The sequence below is a fragment of the Buteo buteo genome, unplaced genomic scaffold, assembly GCF_964188355.1.
Source record: "Buteo buteo unplaced genomic scaffold, bButBut1.hap1.1 HAP1_SCAFFOLD_96, whole genome shotgun sequence".
NCBI classification, from domain to species: Eukaryota; Metazoa; Chordata; class Aves; order Accipitriformes; family Accipitridae; genus Buteo; species Buteo buteo.
In genome coordinates this window covers 57955-79555 of record NW_027439260.1, presented here as the reverse complement: position 1 = coordinate 79555, position 21601 = coordinate 57955, and the positions used below count along the sequence as shown (strand labels likewise).

Here is a 21601-nt window from a genome sequence, read left to right as displayed (position 1 = left end):
TGGATACAAGCGCTACCTTGAGCGCTGTTAAGAATTGGAATACAACCTCGTGGTAAAACCAGCTTGAGCCCTTGCAACTTACTTTCTGGAAGGCCTTACCAGGCCCCACATATACCAGGAACAATTCACATTAAAGGGGAAATGGACTTTAATTACTTAATGTCCTTGGGAAAGACTGTACAGGAATTGCACAAGTACGTGACGACAAGCAGGCCCTTGGAACTGGACACACCAGCCCATCCATTTCAACCTGGAAACTTGGTCTACATCAAGTCGTGGAATTTGGAGCAGCTAACTGAGAAGTGGAAGGGGCCATTCCAGGTGCTCCTGACTACTCATACAGCTGTCAAGGTCCAAGGGAAAGGCCCGTGGATTCATTATTCCAAGATTAAAAGGACTCCAACCTCATGGACAGTTGAACAAGAGTCTCCCCTTAAACTGAAATTGATAAAGTTACGACTGATTTTTATGATTTGTTTGTAACAATTACGGTAGCAATGAGTCAAGTGTGCCAGATACCATCTTGGGATCGGAACCTCCATTTAATCTTAACACAGAATATAGCTCGAATATTCCGCAAAAGTGATTGTTGGATTTCTACCCAAATGCCAGCCTCTGGACAAAGCTAAGTCCTACCCTTGATAGGGGTGCCACTGCCAATAAATGTATCATTATTTAACAATCCACAATATGGTAAAGGACATCCAGACAATGCATGGTGGCCAGGTCTCTCTGGGAAAAGACAAGAAGGAAGGTTACAAGTTACCATCACAAAAGATAACCTATAAAAGATAAGCCCTTCCCTGCAGCCCAGGCACCCCAGGCCCCACCAGCAGGTATGGCACCCCAGTCTGCTCTGGCACCTTCGCCATCCCCATCACACCCGTTCCCCCGGCACTTTTCGCATGGGGGTTCAGCAAGCCCGCGGGAGCATCCCCCCAGGGCCGAGTCACCACCAGCGGGGCAGGCAACGGTGGGCGGGACGCGGACTACTCCCCTCTCCCCTTCCCCGGGGGCAGCAGCCCTTTGGTGGGGAAGCCAGGACAGACAGGTCCCTGCAGGACTCACCGACACGGCCCCACGCAGAAAGCAGCACAGAGCCCCTGCGACAACGACAGACCTTGGGGGCCGGGGGGGACGCGGGCACACACGACAGCAAGGGCTGCAAGGCCTTCGTCTTGAACACCACCAGCGTCCCCTCCAGTGGGGACGGGGCTCGGTGCAAAGCCCTTCAAAGCCTCAAGACCGTCACGGCCTTCCTCGGGTCCCACTGACCTCAGCCCCGGAGAGCCCAGCTTTGCCTCACTGACACAGCAAAATAACCCCAAATCACCCCAAGAATGGCGAGGGAGGGAGCTGCAGGCCAGGCAGGGACCCTCCTCCCCTTCTCTGGCTGCACCTTGGGCAGCCACAAGACCGGGAAGTGGCGGGGGGAGCGGAAATCAGAAGGAAAAAAAACCCAGCCAACCCCCCAAAAAACCCCAAATCACTGCACCGGCCAGAAAGTGCCTGGAAACTTCATCCCTCTTTATTGCCCATTTCCCAAGCAAGCTCCACGACCTGGGAGCAACGCAGCCAACGGCATCTTTGAGAACCAGACTCACAACCTGCTGCAGCTGACCCTGCTTGAGCAGCCGAGGTGGGCTGGATGATCTCTAGAGGTCCCTTTCAGCATCCATTCTGTGCTGCTGTGACTCTGTCTCCGTCGTGGTTTAACCCCAGCCAGCAACTAAGCACCACACAGCCGCTCACTCACTCCCCCACCTCCAGTGGGATGGGGGAGAAAATCGGGAAAAAGAAGTAAAACTCCTGGGTTGAGATAAGAACGGTTTAATAGAACAGAAAAGGAGAAACTAATAATGATAATGATAACACTACTAAAATGACAACAGCAATAATAAAAGGATTGGAATGTACAAATGATGCGCAGTGCAATTGCTCACCACCCGCCCATCGACACCCAGCTAGTCCCCGAGCAGCGATTTCCCGCCCCCCACTCCCCAGTTCCTATAGTAGATGGGACGTCGCATGGTATGGAATACCCTGTTGGCCAGTTTGGGTCAGCTGCCCTGGCTGTGTCCTGTGCCTACTTCTTGTGCCCTGGCTGGGCAGGAGAAGCTGAAAAATCCTTGACTTTAGTCTAAACGCTACTTAGCAACAACTGCAAACATCAGTGTTATCAAGGTTCTTTGCAAACTGAACTCAAAACATAGCACTGTACCAGCTACTAGGAAGACAGTGAACTCTATCCCAGCTGAAACCAGGACACTTTTAACCACTTAACATTCCCTGAGAAATTCCCCAAGAGCTCAAGAAGAAAGAGCAGAAAGACAGGAGACAGGTGAAAGCCTAGAGCGCCAGCTAGACGGAATGAAAGACCCTCTTCCTTCTCTGAAGCTTCAGCAAGGCTTCCTTCACCTGCTTGTTCCTCCGACTGTAAATGACGGGCTTCAAACTGGGGCTGACGAGAGTGTAGAAAAGGGAAAGAACTGTCTCCCTCCCAGAGGACTTACCGCTCCCGGGCCCCGCGTACATGAAGATGGCGTTTCCATAAAAGACACCCACCACGGTCGGGTGAGAGCCACATGTGGACAAGGTTTCGTGCCATCCTGGCACAGAGCGGATGCGCAGATCGGTGGCCGGGATGTCCAGGGAGGAAATCAGGATTAAGGCTAAAGGGAAGAGGAAGAAGCACACACAAACAGCAAAGATCAGGACTTTATTGGCAGGAGCGGCAGTGCAGGCCAGCTTTAAGACAGCAAGAATTTCACAGGAGAAGTGGACAGCCTCGCAGGGGCCACAGAAAGGCAGGTGTAAAGCCAGAGAGGCTTGCAGTGTACCAAATACGAACGCCAAAGCCCACAAAACTGTGGCAAGGGTGAGGCGCAGCCTCCAGATCATGATGAGGGCACAGCAGAGGGGACGGCAGATTGCCACGTAGCGAACATGAGACATCACGGCCAGCAGCACGCACGCTGTAAGTGCAAAGATTAAATAAAGATGGATCTGTGCCCCACACCCAGCAACGGAGAGGGTTCTGCCTTGTCCAAGGAGGCTCCTTAGCATACGGGGACATTGCTGGAGGCGTAGCAGATGTCCGCGATGGAGAGGTGGCAGAGGAAGAAGTACCTGGGGCTGTGGAGGCAGTAGTCCAGGCAGATACGCAGAAAGACAAGTGTGTTTCCCATCCGAGTGGCAGAGCAGAGGGCAGAGAAAAGGCCAAAGAGGCAGCGCTGCAGGGCTGGGGTGCTGCAGAACCCCAGGAAGACGAATTCTGTGACAGTCTTTTCATTCTGCACGCTGTGCTGGAGGTGAGGCAGCACAAACTGCGACCACGGAGATCTGGAAGCGAAGGAGCAAGGAAAAGGAAAGAAAAAGGAGAGTTTTCCTAAGAATGTTGTGTCCTTTACTCTTTACGCTGCAGCTCCCTTCTCCCTGTTTTTCCCTCTGACTCCAGTGAAAGGTGCGTACTACCCTCCCCACGCTGAGTGACGTACATCTGAATTGCAAGCTCCAATCTCCCTGCAAACTTTGAGCAGTTTGACCAATCTCGCACAACTTTGCTGCCTAGCTTGCCCTTGAAGTCTTTCTTTTCCTGGGTTGGTTTTGGGTTTTTTTTGCAGGGGGTGGGGAGGGGCAGGGTGTGGTGTCGCTGTTGGAGAAGATAAGATGATGAAGATTGCAGGTGTCGATTAAGGTGAAGCCAGAACAACTTCAAAGCAGCCGTTTTAAATTAAGTCCATATTAAAAGGAATGCACAGTTCACAGAATAATTCCAGTTTTACCATTAAACCAACCAGCATTTCCAAGCCACTGCTGTGTCCTCTTTACCTTGGTGAAATGCATTCCTATTGAATCCTGCAGTTGCTTGAGCCAACTCCCCTATCCCAGCAGGGAGGCTACTGCAGGTCCAGGAAGGTCAGGCAGAACATCACCTTGGTTCCTGCTGTGCAGCTGCTCGCCGTTACCAGTTTCGCAGGGTGCTGGTCAAGGTCCCTGGGCATCCCCTGGCACTTGTCTCCACGCAGCTCTCTGGTCTCCAAGATCTTCCGCCACTTCCAGGATACTTCCTCCAGCCAGGATCTTCACCTTTTCCTTCCTGGGTCCCCTCCTTCTCTTCAAGATCCCTTCTTCTTTCTGGGAACCCTTCTTTTTGCCACCACCTCTTCTTTCTGGAACCCCACGCCCCCAGTGTTCCCAATCTAAGTTGTCTATGGGAGCAGTACAATGCCTGATCAGCCTCCGAATTAAGGCTTCTCTCTCCTAGCTCGTTATTAACTGTAGGATTCGGGACATGCCACTTTTGCTTATTCCAGGTGTTACCCAAATTTACAACCAGCCCACGCTGGCTGCGTGTAGCGAGAAGCAGGCTTCTGCTTGACAGCTCAGAATCCAGTTTCAGACATTCACATGCACAGACCTTGCCACACACGTGCACCCAGTCACGTCTTGCCTGGTAACCTTCACAGTTTGAGCCAGTTTTTTGTCTACGGCCGGGCTTCAGAGGCAGGGCATGGCCACAGAAGCGCATTCCCCCCGTCAGTCTGTGAGGTGAGCAAGGGAGAGTCAATACTTGTCTGGTGAGCCTCATACCCAGACAAGCTGGGCGATCCCTCTCCTGCGACAGCCCTGGGAAAAGCCACAGCAGGGTGCTCCCTTGCCTCTGCCTAGGTCCCTGGGGTTCCCCTGCCTGCCATTGCTCCTTTGTCCTCCTCTGTGTTTGTGGAGATGAACCTTTAACCACACAACCTAACACCTACAACATCGGGAAAAAGAGAGGCTGCAGAGGGTCCAGCGGGGAAGGTCGCCGATGTCAAATGCTCTTTGTGAGAGGCAGCACACCCAGCTCACCTCCTTGCTCCTGAGCTGCTCTATCGGAAGCACTGCGTGCAGGACGCTCTGTTCAACAGGCTGTGTCTGTATCTGACTGCCTTGTCCTCGCTACAGCACCGTGTGCTGGGGGAATGCCACGGAGAGCAAGGAGGACGCTCTTTCCCCAGGAGCAACGGAGGGTGCTCAGCTGAGTGCTGCTGCAGGGGCCACAGTGGGGCAGGCAGGCAGGGAGGGGAAGGCAGGAACGAGGGAGCTGGGAGTCACCGGCCAGTCTGGGAGATGCCCCCCGAGAGGCTCGAGAACCCTGGAAGCACAGGACGAGCTTAGAGGAGGTTCAACGTGAGGCCCTGTGGTTAACCATCCCCTCCAGATCTGGATCTTCTCTGGTTCCCAAGTTACCGTGCAGTTTAACAGCCTGCTGCAGAGATCCTGACTGGGAGATCACTGTACCTCCAGGAGTTGGGGATCCACCTAACAGTTCACCGGAGCGGGTGCAGGTCTGTGCTGCACCGTACGTACGGCGTGGCCTTCAGGCTGTGTCCCTACACATGGCCCTTGGCCGCAGGATAAACGGAGCTGGTTGACTGTGACAGAGGAGCCTCCAGGCAGCTCCTGCTTGGTACCAGCGATTACGCCACCTGCGCGGCCCTGCCGTTATCTAAAGTGCAGCAAGAAGTCCGCGCGTGAACATCCTTTACGCATAGAGTTGTTTTCTTCTAAGAAAAGTTGTATAACACCGTGAATGACCAAAAGGAGGAACTTCTCCACAGGCAGGATCTGTACAGTGTGCCAAGGGAAAATCCATCTGGGGTCTGCCCAATGCTGCATGAACGCAGGGTCCCCAGCATCTGAAGGGACCTAAGATTTACTTGCTACCGAGATGCCTCTTCTTGCTGCCTGTATGCCTTCTTCCTGGCTACGTTGCCTCCCAAGATCTTGCCCACCCCCAGCCTACTGGGGAGGGGGGGAATGTTAGAGAGACAGCCTTGATGCTGTGCCAGCACTGCTCAGCCATGGCCAAAACACTGCTGTGTTATCAACAGCTTTCTAGCTACCAGTACAGAGCACAGCACTACGAGGGCTGCTATGGGGTAAAAGAACTCCAACTCAGCCAGACCCAATACAGAAGGAAAGTGGAGGAACAACAGAGGGGGCAGCCCAGGGACACAGAGCCCCCCCCAGGTCTCATCTGGCCGCTCCTGTGACCATACGGTGTACTCAAAATCAAATACCTGAAGTGCTCCCTTAGATGCAGTGTACAGCCAGGGGACAAGAAGGTGGCAGTTCTGCATTTTGCAGCTCCCAGGCTGATGGCAGAGCCAAAGCAAAAAAACCAAAACCAAAACCAAACCAACCAAGAGAGGTAAAACTGAAGCGCAGGGAGCAAATGCTTCTCTTTCACCTTAGGCCAACTGCTCGGACGCTCTCTATGCTGCCCTGCCACAGAGGGCATCCCTCTCGTACCAGTAAGAGACAGAAGAGTGAATTAAAGCCAGGACCCCAAACCAGACCAAAAACCCGGTCGTGATGAAGAAGAAAGTGGAGAATGCATCAAATATAACAGAAAATTATTTTGGACATTCCCAGTTTACATTTGGAAAAAAGAGGAAAAAAAAAAAAGCGGAGGAATTAGGTATCAAAAGAAGAGCACTGAATGATAAAGCAGTAGCAGTCCCTCTACCACTACAAACCCACACCCCCACACGCACACGTACGCACACAGACTTAACACCACCAAACTCCCATTGACTGTGACGTTCACCTCAGCTTGCTGGTCTAGAGACACTGAATGCCTGAAGCACACCAAGGATAACTGAAAACATCTGCATGGCTTTAATGGGAATCCTCCAACTGAAACAAAGCGCTTTCTCCCTCTGTCTGCGTTGGCACATCCCCGAGTCACGCTCTCGCTCCTCTCCTTCCAAGTCAAGATTCCTAAACGTGAAAAGCGGGAGTGGGGAAAGGCAAAGGGAAGAGAAAAAGAGGGAGAGCATCATCAGTGGAAGACCTGCCAGCTGCTGCTGATTCAGCCCTGTTTGGGGGACCACCCCAGCAGAGAGGAGCTGGTTTGCATGCCACGGTCCTCACTGCCTGTTCCCAGGGACAGGCTGTTTGCTCAGCCTTGCCGGCCAAAGCATGGGAAAAGCGTAGGCGTGCACCGTCGCTTGCAGAGGAGCACGGACACGTTCGTGTGCAATCCTTTACCTTTTTCCTCCCTGGATTCAAAGGGTTTCTGTCTTCAAAGTGAGAGCTTTCCATACAGTCGTTTGTGACATTTCATCCAGGATAATAATCTCAGAAGGATCAGTCCTGCAATAAATATTTTACACAGCAATCCGTGATTATGGGAACTGATGCCACCAAGGGCATTAGCATCAGCAAGAGGAACAGCGGAGCCCTGAGAATCAAAGCTGCGCATAAGCATGGGAGGTTTTGCTGGATGAGGAGTTTTGGGAGGCAAGCTGGGGAGCTGCAGAGCAACAACTCTGTGCAAAGGCTCTTGCTGGGGTTTAGCCCTGGTCCGGGTTCCTAAGCCACTGCTGGTACAGATCACGCCTGCAACTCCTCATGTGTAAGTATGAGGAACTCCAGCTACCGTAAAGGCGCTGATGATGCAAGGTTTGGGGGTCAAACGCGAGTGCTGCAGCCACTCTGCTTGGGGTCAGAGCCCTGCGATCACCTCCTGCAGCCCTGCCCCCGAATTTGATTTTCCCACCAAGCTGCCTGCTGGTTTCTGTGGGATGCCCCACAAAGAGGCAAGTGGAGAAAACTCTGCCAAACCCCTTCAAGCTAATCTTGCCGGGGGTCCTGGCGCTTGGTGGGGCTTTACCTGTCACTGCCTTGCTTTGGGATATCCATGTCACTGGTCTTCCCCACGTTCAGCTGAACTGAACTTGCAGCAGCAGCAGCTTCCATCGCCCTCCTGGACTCCTGAGGTAAAAAAGGGACAAATCACGTTCTCTGTCTTTGGTCAAAGTGGAGATAAGCTGAATGCCCAGCACAAACTTAGCAGTCTGCCCTCCCCTTCTGCCCCTTGGCAGCTATAGGTATTAGTGCAGCAGGGTAGAAACCGTTCACTCCAAAGGTTTTGGGGCAGGGGGACTGGGTGTTCAAAACACGATTATGAGCAAATCTTGCCAGCAGCAGCAGCAGCACCTTCTAATAATAATCATCGTAATGATAATGACCTTTGTGAAAAACGACTCGTTTTAAAAATTACACCTGTATTCAAGCGTTCAGCTCACTGCTACTTGAGGAAACAAAGGTTACAACGTGGGATCCAGGCTATTGGGATCTATTTCCATTGAGTGCTGATCTTCCCCCAACGTTTCCAGACAAGCTGTAAGAGAAACAGGCAACCTCACAGCCCGACGGAGATGTCCAGCCCCGAGGACCCAGCAAGCCTTACCTCTTCTTCTTCTCTGGCTTCATTTCTGGCATCGTCCAACTTCTTCTTCCTTTCTGGCATAAGGTCATCCAGAAAGCTGAGCTCGCGCTTTGAGAAGCAGAAATCCATCGCTTTCCGGACAAAGACGAGAGCCAAAACCTTCACGAATAAGAGGGAAGATGCGGTGAGCTCAGAGACGATGCCACCTCTCACTCCAACGCTGCAAACACCCCGCTGCTGAGCGGCGGCAGCTCTTACCATCATGGGAAAGATGATGGCGGCACGGGACACCTTGATGGTCCAGAGCAGGACGAGGCAGGTCAGCTGGATCACCGTGAACAAATGCACCTTTTGCAAGGGCACGTGCCGCAGGTAGATGAAATCCGGCTGGTGTTTCGCTGGCATCCAAAACAGCTTCAAGCGATCAAAGAACTGCAAAATAAAAGGGAAAGGTTGCCGCCTTGGGACTGCGGCAAGTTTCTGGCCCTCTCGAGACGTGGAGGCGGTTTGCAGCATCTCGCTTGCCGTCAGAAATCCTGGATCCCACCGCGTTCCTCCTGGGAGCAGCACCCATTTTCCCTTCGCTCCATCTATCAACCGGCTTGCCCCTGAGAGCTGCCCACCAAACGGCAACTATTCCGTGCCATTCCATTATTAGCATTTCTCGGCCCACTGAATCCCCCAGCGAGGATTTCCACCAGTGGCAGAAACTGCCTTCCCTTTGCACTGAATTCCCCCGCTTTCACGTAACCAAACACTGACCTGCCCTAAACCCTGAAACAGAGAGCGCTGAACTTGCCTGGTCCTCCCAGCCCTATATACCTCCTGTGCCTCCACCAATCTTTTTCTTACACAAAAGAGTTTCATTGCTTGCTCTGCAAGAAGTTTTTCCCATGCCACTGCTTTTTTCCCTGCTGCTACGGAGACAAAATACCAGGGAGACGACATGCTGCACGCTGTAAAAGAGTCCGTACCTGAATTCCTCTGAGCGACGACACACCCATGTAGAGAAAGACGCCATAGAGCACAGGCATTGGTATAAACTGGGGGGGGAAAGAGAAAAAAAAAAAAGAATGCAATCGTTTCTTTCTCCATATTGCATTTTCAGTATTACCACCCTCTTCCACAGGCACTGCCTAAAATTGCTTGAAGCCTTCCAGCTTCCATTCAGGCTTACAGATGGGTCAGGTTTTAACCATTAAAGATTTTGTGCGCACGAGTGAGCTAAGGCTCTGCTTTAGGCTGAACTTTGGAGTTACCTCTCCTCAGAATACTCCTATTTTCCAGAAAGGTTGGAGGAAAATGGGCGATTTCACCCGTGCTACCCTATGCCGCATTCTGTGGCGGTAGAAAAACACTTCTGCCTAATCTTGGGGCAACAGGCAAAGGCCACAGGCCTCCTTTTAGCCTAGAGACGAGATTACTTTGTGGGAGGAACGTGCAAGGAAGCCCACGGGGATGACCTCAGTGTGTTTAGCTCCTGGGAACAGCTGCTCCGGGGCATTTGGGGAGCAAATTGCAGCCCGTAAAGGGCTGCCTGTTTGAAAGAGAGCAGACGTGCTGGTCTGAATATGCTCAGCTGTAACCCATAAACATGGGCGGGCCTGAAAGACACCTGAAAATTCAAGCAGTTGCGTTGCTCGCTTGCCTCGAGCACACCAAACGGGGGCCCGAAGGGCTGCAAAGCCTAACCGAGGCTGGTTCCCACCGTGGGTCAAGCCCCAAGGGTTGGGATCACCCCCTCCTCCTCCGCTCCACAACTAACTACTCAGGCCTGCAGAGAGGGGACTGTTTTTCTGTAACCTCCAACAAGCTCGCGGTTGTCGGGTGGTTTGCATTTTCCTCTCACCTTTAACACGGAAGTGAAGAAGACGGAGCAGCCCATGAGCCCAAAGATCAGCAAGCCAGTGACTCTCTGCTCTCGTATCCCCAGAAACTTGGGTTGTTCTCCTGGAGCTGAGCAGTCAGACTCTACTTTGAGGCTATTCACGTGGGTGATGGACAGGACGGTCGCAGCCACAAACCAGGGCAGCCCCATCACCGAGCACACCCCCAGCATCACGGCCACCACGAAAAGGTCCAGGTGGTACCCGCATCCTTTCTGCAGGCAGGAAAACAAGAAACAGAGCATCCCATAGCACAAGAGCAAGGATAACGTCGCAAGTCAGACTCAAACCCTGCTCGAGCACAGGTCAACTTCTTCAGAATTTAAAACAAGAAATGGAAACAAGTAAGGGTGTACGCAGGCTTTGCACAAGCACCTGGCATGAAAATCTGGCAGGAGTTCAGACACAAGGGATATGGGGAGCTTGTGCGATACATACTTCTCCAAAAAAACCCCACCCACAACCCAAAACCACCAAACCGTTTTTTTCACTCACAAAGAAAATTCTACCACTTGCGAGGAAGGTGTGACTCTGAGTTATCCCTGGCAGCGCATCAAAACAATGCATTCCCCGCACCTGCTGCCGCTGCCGTTTCAAAACAAAAACGCGCTTCCATATTGCTCCAAGATTAATTTGCTCCTCCAAAAGGTTGCTCATCTGAACTGCCCTGTCACTTGCTCCCTGCATCATCGTTAATCCAGGAGAGCATCCTGCCACGCAGCCTGACCTTGTCCCAAACCAATGCCTTCAGAAAGCATCGGCAATAAGAGCTTCTCCCCAGACCTGCAGCCCAGAAGGGGCTGGGGCCGGGGTCATCTCTCGCAGGCCCTTACCTTCAGCTTGTGCTCCTTCCTGTTCACAATAACGGCACTGATCTGCTGGTCCATGAATATCAAGATGGTGCAGAGCAGAGCTGGGACGAGCGCAGCCAACACCGTCCACCAAGGGTTGGGTCCTATGGGGTTGATGAACCACCCGCGGTCGTCTCTGGTAGGCTGCGACAAAGCCCACACATCAGCATCGTCTCCCAGCCCAGGCACTCCACTGGCTTTCCTTTTCCCCTCCCTCCCTGTGTCAGAGCACCTCCCAGCCCTGGCTTCATGTCCCCCTCTCCCGTGGGCTTCAGCAGTGCCAGTCTCCTCTTTGCAAGCACCTCTAGGTACTTCTCCTGTAGGTATCTAGTTTTGGGGCCATCTTCTCGTTGCCAGGAGGAAGCAAGGCACTTGGAGGTGGAAGAGGAGATGGTCACACCACCAGCATCTCCTCCAGACTCAGCCCTGCCCTGCCCCGGCATCACCTTGTGGCACCCCCACGTGCCAAAACACCCCATTACCTTGAACGTGTGGGGGACCTGGAGCTTTGGCGATGGGATCCCAACCACAAAGTCAAGGAGCACCATGATGGCGATGGTGAGGAAAACAGCAAAGTCGCTCACCGTGGACCGTACCTGGGGCGAGAAACCAGAGGTGAAAGGGGCATGGCAAACAGGGCCGTAACGTGAGATGCAAGAGTTGCGGACATCCACAACATTCAGGCTGGTTAACCAAATCCCACCACCCCTCTGAGCACATGCAGCCTGATCCCTTGCTTAGATACTGTTGCTGTGTTTGTCCCCGTGAGATCTGGTGTCAGATAATAAAAAAAGCTTAATTAGGCGGACAAGGGTTGGTTTAAGTCAAAACCTAAAAATAATAATAATAATATTAAAAATAAGAAAAGAGATGTCTGCCACTACAGCTACACTCACAGCTACAACGGCAACAAGGCACTGAGGCATCCTTTAGTCCTCAAAAGGAACCTCCTCATTCGAATCTACTTTCCGCTCGAGCACATAATGCGCAGAAGGTAGGGAAAAAAAACCACAACCCCAACCCCCAAAACTTTGGGAAACCTGACTTCCTACTACCTGAGGAGGGGGAAAAAAAAAAAAATTAAAAAAAATCAAACCCCAAAAATCTTCAATCTGGGGCAGATCGCGAGGCAGGTGGGAAATGCTACGATGATTTTGCACTCACGGAAATGAGTGCGGGACATCCAAGCTCTTGGAGAGCTTGGCCTGCAAGGCCAACGTTTCCCAGCTTGACCATGGCGGGGCTAATACTGCTTAGTGCTCCAGGAAAGCCATTTTGGGAAACGAGTGTGGAGATGGACGCTGGCCACCATCTTCTACTTACTCTGGTTGGAAAGTAGCGGCTGGTTTTAAACTTCTTCAAGAAGCTTGACAGGGCAAAGGTGGCGAAGAAGAGGATGCAGCACCAGAGGAACACATCAGGCGTGTAGGGGCCGTCGCGTCCACAGGCAGGTCCTTGAAACTCCCCACGCAAATGCCGACATTCCTGGAGAAACAGAGCGTCAGGACACAAAGGCAGTGCACGTGCGGCAGGGAAACCTCGCGTAGCTAGGGGGTTTTGAGGATCTTGGTCCAAGATCCACGACCCTCTAACTGCTCCTGCCAATGGAGATTTATATGTAATGAGCAGCAGCAGCTGAACAAGTGACACATCGAACTATAGAGCGGAGAAACGAGATGTGAGGGGACACCATACCACGCACCCTCGGCACATCCTCTGCCTGCCATTCGAGCAATCGTGGCTAAAGAAGACACCAGAGGGGAAGGAAACACTGGAAACTCTTGGGGAGAGAGAGAGAGGGAAGAGGGAAGGAGGGCTAAAGACAACCATGGTAGGAAAGGAGGAGAAGAGACAAATCGTCCCTTCCCAGGGGAGGGCTCGCAGAACCTGGCCAAGAGGGGATGAAGGCCACCATAAGAGCCTGCCGCCCTAGGCCCGGGCTCTGCTTCCAGCAACAACAGCCTGAGAGGCTGCTCAGACATGCAAATTTATGCATGTACCTACAGACAGCACTGAACGAGAAAGCAAGGCCCAGAGTTACTAGGAACCCATTAAGGAGGCCAATTACTACCTTTCAAGCATGAACTTAAGTCCTACCTACAACTTCTACAATAATCAAACCACCCACTACTTAACCTTCCTCCCAGTCAGAAATACTGTCCGGCAACAGGCTTGAGGGGGACACTTGCTACCTACCCACAACGCTGGGGACCAGGTAGACTGGGACAAGGTGGACTCTCCTCCCGAGGACCAAGCGGTTTTAACAAACCACACGCTAGATTTAAGCAAGGACTTTTCTGAGCAGCACTAGCACAGTTTGAAGCCCATCATTCCCTGAAGGGCTCTGACTTTTGCACCATGCAAATGCCCCTGGAGCCCGTGGCCGCGGCGCGAGGAAGCAGTGGCTCGGGGCACTTACGGTCACCGTGAGGTTTTCCCAGGCGATGCCAGACACGTTGATCCCGTTGCTCGCCCAGAAACGCAGCGTTTCGTTGCTGGGATGGGTCGGTGCCTCACACTTACAGCTGGGAGGAGAGAAGCCAAGACAGGGGTAAGGGAAAGGCGATGGAGGTGCAGCCCGCAGATCCTGCCAAGGGGCAGCAGCTTTCTCAGGGGGAAAAAAACCCACTAGTAGCTGGTGAGGAAGTCCAGCTTGCTGTGCATGTGCACAGGGTAGGTGTCTCGCAGGTGACTCAGCTTCTCCAGAGCCTCGTAGATGAAGATGATGCAGATGAGGGAGGCAAAGGCTTCTTCCGTGAAGCGGGTGACGTAGCACACCAAACAGCTGGCATCGGTGGCCACCAGCACTATGCACAAGAAGGCGGTCCACAGCCCAATGCACGCCCGCAGAGACAGATAGGAGAGCGTGTACTCCCTGGGAAAGCAAAATGAAACAAAGGCTGCAAAGGCCAGCAAGAGGCCCTGAGACATGCCTGCCTTCGGGGAAAACAGGGAGCAATTCTGGAGCGTGTCAAGGCTGCGGATGGGAAATGCAGTTTCCATGTACTACTACAGAGAGCCTCGGGGCTGTGGTGCAGGGTGTAGACCCACAGGAGGAGAGGCCAATTATTTAGTTACCACTGTTGAACAAGGATCTTGTGTTAACACCTTGGAGGCTGCTTGAGGTCAGGTCCCTCTTGGGCCAGGTGGTGTTCTCCCACATCACCCTGATGCCCTGACACTGAAACCAGCTGGGTTTGCACCCAGTCACCTGCTGCCAGCAAGCTGGGGCTTAATGATAAACCTTATGGCAATAAGGGTGGTTTATCTCCCATCAAAGCCATAGCAACAAAAGGACTGTCACTAAAATCTAGCAACTACCCCTAAGAAACAGAAAAGCAAAGCAAAGCATCTTTTTTCCATCACTGCCCCCTTCTGAAGGCTCTCGCAGCACCCAGCTGCGGCAGCCAGCCTTACTTGCAGAATTTGTAGAGGATCTTCTCAAACACGAGGACGGGTCCGGTGCTGCCGAGGATGGTGAGAGGTTGGCCGGCAAAGAGGCAATACACCACGCCGGCCATGGACGCGCCCAGCAGCGACTCCATGGCACTCTGTCCGGGGAAGAGAGGCAGCCGTGAGTAAATAAATCGTTAGGGAGAAACAAAAACCAAAGCCGATTCACTGCAGCGAGGACTTTGGCCTGACTTTTATCCTCCCCCATGCCCCCCAACAGAGAGAGGTGCTCACTATCTGGCCATTGGTCGCCTCCCCCAGCAGTCCCCCAAAGGTGATGACAGGGGACATGCAGGCACAGTAGAGGAAGAGGAAGGACGCCAGGCACTGCAGGCTCAGACCATCCCGGAAGTCGCTCCAGAACCACGGGGCTTTCCGCTTCACGTCCAGGGTCAAACCTCCAAAGAGCCTGCAGGAAGGAAAAAGAAGAGAGTCTGTTCTCTTGGAGGAACACGGTGACTTTGCTTTGCTGCAGAAGGGCAATCAGAAGCACGGAGTCACTTTCGTGGCTAAAAAGAAGCACTCTCCTTCCTCCCAAATCAAGGAAACCTGCGTGCAATGGTGATGGCTGGGGCTGAGCCCAGCTGCCCAGATCTCCCCCCTGCCCAGCCCAGGGGACCAAGCTGGCAATGCGGAGCCCCTTCGTTGAACCAGCTAACCCCAAAGACCTGCTAGAAGGGAGGGTGCATGCTCAGATTTGAGAAGCAAACAGAAAAAAACCCCAAACTATTAAAGCTCCCACCTTCCCGTCCGCTGCAGTTCAGGGCCACTGTGTTTCTCCAGCGTGCTGTGAGAAGCACTGTCGTCAAGAGCTCCTGGCATCTTCCTTTTTTCCTGTTAAAATGGAAGTAAGATAAAGCTATGGACTTGTAACCGCTGGCTTGTTTTGCTTCTGGTCTGGCTCTGTGACTGTGTCAGAGTGGGACCTTGTGAATTTGGGCCCCTGAACAGCATCCCCAGCCGTCCCGCCCGTCCCCCTCGCGCCTCCCACCTGCGAAGGGACGTTTTTCGGGGGCTCGATTCGGATCGATGGATCCCACTCTCCTGGCGGCAAGACCGTGACCTGATCCAGAAACTCGTCGATGCCAGCCACAAGGTCAGCCCCGTTCTTGGCTTTATAGGCAACGTCACGGAAAACCTGCCAATAGAAGACAACCTGGTGAGAGGACAACCCAGCTCGGAGGTCCTAACCAGTGCAATAAGCTCTTGGCTAAACGCAAGGCTTTTTCCCCAAAATTTCCTGCTGGAAAGGGCAGGAAATACTCCCCCAAAAGGAAAAATCTGTGCGTCAGGGCATTTGTAATCATCTCCCCCACGAGGCCCCCGTCCCCCATGGCACACCATACCCTTCTGCTTAAAGAGCAAGAGAAGTTTGACTGGCCCTGGCAATGCCACCACTGGGGACAGCGTGCTGGGGACCCCGGCAAGAAGGATGAGGTGCAGGATGCACCCCGGGTGGGATTTCAGCCTCCAGGATGTGGGGTGATGCAAATCTGCGTGTTCGCTTCGGGGTGAGAAAGAGGGCTGGGCTATTTGGAGAGCTGCGGGCAGCTGGGACAGCAAATCCTCTTCCTCACTACTTCAGAGACAGGGAGAGCTGAAGAAAGGCAAAAATGACCCGGAGCTATCTCATCTTGTCGCACCTCATCTGTCATGATAGTGGCCATGGACCTGCCGATCTCATGGTACTGATGGGCTTTTCCTTCTGGTCCAAGCAAAACAAACAGGAACCTGGGCAAGAAAAACAAAATGAGAGAGAGAAGAAGGTGTCCTTGCTCCAAGAGCACCCAAGGAAAGCCCTGGCAGCTCCCAGCCCGGAGCGTGGCTCAAGACGGGACACGTAGGCTCAGCGACGCCACGATGAATTTGAAATTCTTCAAAACCGACGGCAAATTTCATTTGGGGGCCAACTTTCATTACAATTGGCCGATGGGTTTAAAAGCTACAGCAGGGAATGGAGAAATGAAGGCGAGGAGATGCGGGTGGGGGAAACGTGCTTGCTCCCCCTCCCACTCGCCTTGTTCCCTTGGGACACCAAACTGATGCCTGCAACTCGATCTTTGGTTGGGTGTCTTTTTTACGGAAAAAATTTGCGCTTCTCATTCGCACCTTGTTGGGATGGGAACTTCCGTCATGCCCGAGAGGAGGACAGCCGGGCTCAGGCGGACAAATGCCACGATGGGCTGGTGAAGGAAATCCAGCTCTCCTACAAGCACGTTGGATGCTTCAGCCCCGGTGGGAATTTTCTTCATGAAGTGCAGCTCCGCCTGGGCACGACAAGCGATTTTCAGGCAATTACCCCAAAAGCAAAGCCCACAGCGCTCTGCAGCACACTCTCCAGCCAAGTTTGCAAGAGCAAATCTGGCCCTAAAGGCGTGAGAAAGCTACGAGTGTCTCACCTTGCTTAAATCCGTTGCTCTGCTCTCAGGGTTCACCCCATCTTTAGCTTCTGCAGCGGTGGGAGAAGGACAAGAGGTGATTGTTTGGGCTGGTAGGAAAAAGAAAGACACTCAGAAAGATGGACGAGGAGCAACTGGGACGCTTCTCCTTTGCCCGGACAAGTCTAATGGGGCCACAGCCCTGCAGAAAGCCTCACCTGGCTTGTAGAGGAGGTGCAGGTCTGACTGCCTCTTGCTCACATCAGCAAACGAGCAGACAGCGGGCAGAAGGTTGGTTGTCTTCTCGTTCTGATGGTGGTGCTTCCTCAAAAGGACTTCTCGAACTTGCGCCCGCACGTGCTCGTCAAACTCCGTGGACTGTTCTTGCTGGGCCAGGATCGTATCTGAGGATGGCAAAGGGAAACAAAGCCATCAGAGCAGAAACCCCAACAAGTCCCGACCCCCAAAGCCCCCAGGGAAGGCTGTGCCACACAGGCTGCACCCTAATGCCGGCTCAGCCTTGCATAGCAAGGCCTTTTAATAATGTTCAGCCTTTGCAGCCAAAACGAGAATTTTCTTCTGCTAAGAAACATGGCATCCAAGTGCTTATTCATCATTCCGCTAAGATAAATATTTCCCATTCTAAATGACGCAATTTTCTTGCCCGACCTGGCCTTTCTGACTCTACACGTTCACCCAAATTATAAGCGATCTATAGCACAGACGTTCCCAGAGCTTCCCGTGCTGATGGAGTGCAATTTGCCGAGCCCAGGGAGAAACGTGCTAAGAACGGCTCCGACTTCTCCAGCCCTTGAAAGGGCTGAATGGAGACCTGCCGCCAGTCAAAGATAACTTCTCCAAAGCGGCTTTTGCAATTAACTTCAAGTATCTTCCCCACAGAAATACACTGCTTGGTCATCGCCAGATAAACTCTGCCTTAAAACTCTTACATGCTGGATCTTAAGGCAAAAGCAAAAAAAAGAATGCGAGGAAACAGCTTGTAAGAAATAGTTCCTTTAAGGAGGTTCAGCTCTTACGCAGACTCTGTATTTCTAAGAGCAGCCTGCTAAGCCCTGACACACGCTCCTTTTTGGCTGCAGAATATTCTCTAGTGGCTTCTCCAACCCCACAAACTGCTTTCAAAAGGACCCCGCATTGGAATAAAAAAACGGTGCGACTGTTGCATGCCCAGTCTACATCCAAAAACAGCTCATGAGAAAAACACAGTGGCACTTCTGGAAACGGACGTGCCATTGGGGCAGGGTTTGATTTGGGAGTGAAGAGCACCGTGGCGAGCTGAGCTCGGCCGTTCCCGGAGGGATGCAGCGCCCATGGTACCTGCAATCTCTTCGATGCTGTTGGCACAAATGTCCAGCAGCACCGACCCGTTGCTGATGCAGCTCCTCAGCTCGGAGAGGCTGTGCAAGGACAGCGTGCCAACGTAGGGCTTGCTCCAGCGCTCGCCGCCATCTTCCACGTCCTCCTCAAACTTCAGCCACCTGCGGACATCGGGTGCGATCAGCCCCATTGCAAGAAAACAGCCCCAGCTCTGCAACCCCTTTGACAGAGCCACGGGGTGGCAAGAGGAGAAGGCTCCTCGTGCCGCCACCTGCAGCTGCAAAAGCTTCGCATCCTGGAGAGGAGAAAGCAGAGCCCACGGGCGCTGCCGGTGCAGGGACTCCTCTCCCACCGCAGCCAAGCAGCAGGGATTTACCTTGCCGTTTCCTTCCACTCGCCATCTCGGCCCTCTTTTACACAGATCTCATCCAGCTCGGAGAACAAGTGGTGAGGGAGGTGCTGCTCATCCTCCTTGCTCCTGAGAATGAACTGCACCCGCTGGGACGGGGAGCCTGGGGGCAGAAGGCAAAGACCCATCCCGTTACCGCGCCTGAACACAGCTCGTCACGCTCACGTGCAAAGTGGCCATCAGCACCAGTGCAGCCATAAACACTGGGCTGGCCCCTCTCCTCTGCATCTGTCTGGGCTTGCACAGAGCCGTGGAGAAGGAGAAGCATCTAGTCCACCTCTGCATGAGGATGGGCTGCTTTCCTTCCCCGCATTGCCATTTTTAAAGCCAGGATCCCTCTAAGGAAGACGAGCCTAAATCCATTATGCATTTAACTGCATTAAAAAAAACACAAACAAAAAAAAAACAACAAAAAAAAGAAAACTTGGGAAAAAGAGGGTGTTGCTCAATAAGGCCACTTTCCCTCGGAAGAACAGCAACTCACTCAAACTAGCCACGGGGACTGTATTGGTTTTATGTGGCAAGGTTTTGGTAGCGGGGGGGGTTACAGGGGTGGCTTCTGTAAGAAGCTGCTGGAAGCTTCCCCTGTGTTCGAGAGAGAGCGAGCCCATACCAGTGGGCTCTGAGACGGACCCGCCGCCGGCCAAGGCCGAGCCAATCAGTGATAGTGGTAACGCCTCTGTGATAACATTTTTAAGAAGGAAAAAAAGTTGGGAGAGTGAGAAAACAGCCGCCGGAGAGAGGAGTGAGAACATGTAAGAGAAACAAGCCTGCGGACACCAAGGTCAGTGAAGAAGGAGGGGGAGGAGATGCTCCAGGCGCCGGAGCGGAGATTCCCCTGCAGCCCGTGGTGAAGACCCTGGTGAGGCAGGCTGTCCCCCTGCAGTCCAGGGAGGTCCACGGTGGAGCAGATCTCCACCTGCAGCCCGTGGAGGACCCCACGCTGGAGCAGGTGGGTTCCCGAAGGAGGCTGTGACCCCGTGGGAACCCCGCGCTGGAGCAGGTTCCTGGCAGGACCTGCGGATCTGCGGAGAGAGGAGCCCGTGGAGCAGGTTTTCTGGCAGGACTTGTGACCCCGTGGGGGACCCGCGCTGGAGCAGTGTGCTCCTGAAGGACTGCACACCGTGGAAAGGACCCATGCTGGAGCAGTTCGTGAAGAACTGCAGCCCGTGGGAATGGCCCACGTTGGAGAAGTTCGTGGAGGACTGACCCCGTGGGTGGGACCCCACGCTGGAGCGGGGGAAGAGTGTGATCAGCCCTCACCCTGAGGAGGTGAAGCGGCAGAAAATAACGTGTGATGACCGTAAACCCCATCCCTGTCCCCCTTGTGCCGCTGGGGGGGTTTGGTGGAGAAATCCGGGAGTGAAGTTGTGCCCGGGAAGAAGGGAGGGGTGGTGGGAAGGTGTTCTGAGATTTCGTTTTATTTCTCATTACCTTACTCTGGCTGATTTGTAATAAATTGAGTTAATTTTCCCTAAGCTGAGTCTGTTTTGCCCGTGACGGTAATTAGTGAATGATCTCTCCTGTCCTTATCTCGACCCGCAAGTTTTTGTTATATTTTTCTCTCCCCTGTCCAGCTGAGGATGGGGGAGTGATAGAACGGCTCTGGTGGGCACCTGGCGTTTAGCCAGGGTCAACCCATCACAGGGACCTGCTTGCAGAAGGCCCCAGCGCCCACGTTGCCCCCAGGAGTTTAGCGAATGCCGCGGTGGGACTTACAGTGGTAGCCCTGCTCCATCGGGGCAGAGTCCTTCTCCCATTCCCCTTCCCGATGCTTCTGGCTGTGGCGTCGGTGATGCCGGTGGCTCTGCCTAACCAGTGGCATCCGCGCGCCCACGTACAGGGTCCGGTGGCCTGCGAAAAAGCAGCGGTTTTTGCAGCACTCTCGGCATTGCGGCAATGGTTGAGGTGGCCGGTGCCTTGCTAAGCCACGGTTATATATCCCAGGAGCAACGCCAGCTTCCCTGAATGTTATTTTCACTGGACCTCCTTTTTTCCAAGCCTATTTTACTCGAGCTTTGCAACAACACAGCAACAACAAGTGTTGGCTCTGGGTCATCTAAAAGTGCCCCCAAAGTATTGGACCTCTTCTCAAATTCCAGCTTCGGCTGGACAACACTCAGACTTGCTCATTAAGCAGCAACACAAGCTAATTATTTTCAAAATCTCTGTATGGCACGAGGCGACAAGAGACGATCAAATCAGTCCCATCGTAATGAACTCCAGAACAAAAAAAGAAAATCACAGCCCCGCGTCTGCAGCCCTGAAATGATTCTCCTGACCTCTCCAAGCCAGGAGCAGCCTCTGCGAGAAAAAAAGCCGTGAATTATCGAGCCCTGTGGCTACAACTCACACCGTGGCCTCCCGGGGGGCTTTTTCCCTCCGTTTAAAAAGCCGTAATAGTAAAAAACGTGACAATAACTGTGCTGCTTCATTGAGAAGCGCGGCACGTTTTGCTGCACGTGATGTGACACCCGACAAGGCACACAGGAGAGACTTTGTGCAATGGGAAAACGCGCTGGGCTGGTGGCTCCTCTACCAGGATCTCAGCAGAGACTCACCTTCCAACTCCTCCTCCTCATAGCAAACACTGACAGTGTTGCTCCTTCTTCCCCGGTCAATCACTGCCTCCTCGTCATGTCTCTGTTTAGCAACGACAAGAAGGGAAAAGTTGGGGCTGGGGGTGGAGAGCTCCCTTACGTCCTCCCAGCCATCACCCACCCCTGCGTCCACGCGAGTCCACGAGCCATCACGCCTCTATGTGCCGCCTCCTCCTCCTTCAGGCACAGCCCTAAAACCACGGACTTGTAGGAGGTTTTCCTTCCCATACGCAAATAAAACAGCCCATAACATCACCTCTACTGTATACCACGAGAGTCTGGACGTCTTTAATACAGCAGGAGAGGGATGAGTGTTTCAGACCAAAAAAACCCACCTCCTGCTTTGTTCTTGAGGTTCCTGTCTAAAAAAGTGATTTCCAAACTGGAAAAAAACCAACCCCAACCCACAAAACTGCACTTTTGAGCCCCGGCCGTGCTACCTGTAACTCTTCCAGAAGTGTCATT

The 21601-nt window shown here is 53.1% G+C and overlaps 1 protein-coding gene and 1 pseudogene across 1 annotated transcript; both read right to left on the bottom strand.

Moving 5' to 3' along the window:
- Positions 1-1749: 1749 nt before the first annotated feature.
- Positions 1750-3506, bottom strand: LOC142027944 (olfactory receptor 2A2-like; annotated as a pseudogene).
- Positions 3507-8177: 4671 nt separating this feature from the next.
- LOC142027942 (electroneutral sodium bicarbonate exchanger 1-like) lies at positions 8178-20989 on the bottom strand. The gene is made up of 20 exons (XM_075022098.1): positions 20244-20989; positions 18504-18639; positions 18128-18288; positions 17008-17193; positions 16811-16899; positions 16521-16678; positions 16055-16142; positions 15403-15549; positions 15154-15245; positions 14646-14820; positions 14376-14509; positions 13588-13833; positions 13378-13483; positions 12282-12443; positions 11441-11554; positions 10941-11102; positions 10071-10322; positions 9196-9264; positions 8480-8653; positions 8178-8380 (listed from the first exon to the last, which is right to left on the bottom strand). The coding sequence occupies exons 1-20, from the start codon at positions 20359-20361 to the stop codon at positions 8195-8197; spliced, it is 2955 nt and encodes a 984-aa protein (XP_074878199.1). The 5' UTR covers positions 20362-20989; the 3' UTR covers positions 8178-8194.
- Between the last annotated feature and the right edge of the window lie 612 nt (positions 20990-21601).